At 41.6% G+C, this 1711-nt stretch overlaps 1 protein-coding gene across 1 annotated transcript in view; it reads right to left on the reverse strand.

Moving 5' to 3' along the window:
• The window catches only part of LOC107489554 (uncharacterized), a 9401-nt gene extending 7923 nt beyond the window's left edge, over positions 1-1478 (reverse strand). The window contains exons 1-3 of the mRNA XM_016110301.1: positions 1006-1478; positions 651-891; positions 108-467 (exon numbers count right to left, since the gene is read on the reverse strand). Of these exons, the coding sequence (XP_015965787.1) occupies positions 108-467; positions 651-891; positions 1006-1478 (1074 nt within the window). The remainder of the gene's footprint in view (positions 1-107; positions 468-650; positions 892-1005) is intronic.
• Positions 1479-1711: the final 233 nt, after the last annotated feature.

Below are 1711 nucleotides of genomic sequence, written 5' to 3' on the forward strand. Positions count from 1 at the left end.
GGTCTAGCATCCTCTTCTAACAAGATTTTATTCATGCATATGGATGAACTTATCCCCTTCAAATCAGCTAGGGTCCATCCAATGGCATCTTGATGAGTGTGTAGCACCTTGATCAATTTTTCTTCCTGTTCTTGGCTCAGGGCAGAGCTAATGATAACAGGATGGCTCTCATCACTACCCAAGTATGCATACTTGAGATTAGGGGGCAATGCTTTGAGCTCAGGTTTTGGTGCTTCCTTCTCTTTTTTCACTCTCTCAGGCATGCTTGGTATGGTTGTTTCAGCAGCCTTGATGTCACTAACTTCAATATCCTTGGTGAACTCCTCCTCTGCCACTTCCTTTGTTGTTTCCTCAAAGGTTTCTTGTAATGCAATGTCCACTACATCCACCCTCATGCATTCCTTTAGTGATTCTGATGGATAACTCACTGCCTTGAATTTTAGTGATTCTGATGGATAGCTCATTGCCTTGAATACGTTAAACACCAATTTCTCATCATGTAGTCTAAGAGTGAGTTCACCCTTTTGGACATCTATGATGGCTCCAGCAGTAGCCAGGAAGGGTCTTCCCAGGATTATTGAAGCTTTGGCTTCTTCCTCCCTATCTAACACCACAAAATCGGCAGGAAATATAAAATCTCCCACTTTCACCAACAAATCCTCAACTATCCCATGAGGGAATTTAAAAGTTCGATCTGCCAGTTGGAGGGCCATTCTTGTTGGTTTGGCTTCCTCAATCTTCATTCTTCTCATCATTGTTAGAGACATCAAATTGATACTGGCCCTTAAGTCACACAAGGCCTTCTCCACCATGACTTCTCCTATGATGCAGGGGATTTGGAAACTGCCTGGATCCTTCAATTTCTGAGGCAATTTATGTTGAATGATGGCACTGCATTCTTCAGTCAACAACACAGTTTCCTCATTTCTCCAGCTTCTCTTCTTGGTCATTAATTCCTTTAAGAATTTTGCATAGAGTGGCATTTGCTCTATTGCTTCAGCAAACGGAATGTTGATTTGAAGCTTCTTGAAAATCTCCAAGAATCTGGAGAATTGGCCATCCTTTTCACTTTTCATCAAACGTTGAGGATATGGTGCTTTGGGTGTATAAGGCTTCAGGACCTCTTTTTCTTTTTCTTTTGTTGCAGACGGTGTAAAAGATTGTCCATGTTCCTTGTCTCTCTCATTTTCCTTTGCTTTAAAAGATTGTCCATGTTCCTTGTCTCTCACATTTTCCTTTGCTTCATCCTCTGTGGTTTCCTTTGAGATCTCCTTTAGCTTCTTTCCACTTCTGAGGGTTATGACCTTACATTCTTCCCTTGCAATAGCCTTGGCAGCATGAGAAACGCTTGGCCCAGGGGTTTGCTTAGACAAATACACAATTTGATTTTCTAGCTTCTGGATGGCAGCTCCTTGGTTTTGCAAGTTAGAATTTACTTCTTCCTTAAAAGCTTTCAATTCGGTTATGTCTTGACCCATGGTTGCAAGCATTCCTTCTATCCTGTTTAATTGATCTTGAAATTGTTGGTTCGGATTAGGTTGGGCAGGTTAATTATTTTGACCATGATATGGTGGTTGGGAGTAAGTGTTTTGTGTGGCTTGGTATGATCTTTGGTTGGAGTTTTGGTATGTGGAATTGTTATGTTGGTTGGGGTTGTAAGGTTTGTGGTTTTGTGGTTGGATTTGCTGGTTTCCCCACCCAAAGTTTGGGT

This window comes from Arachis duranensis, chromosome 5 (genome assembly GCF_000817695.3).
Source record: "Arachis duranensis cultivar V14167 chromosome 5, aradu.V14167.gnm2.J7QH, whole genome shotgun sequence".
Classification (NCBI taxonomy): Eukaryota; Viridiplantae; Streptophyta; class Magnoliopsida; order Fabales; family Fabaceae; genus Arachis; species Arachis duranensis.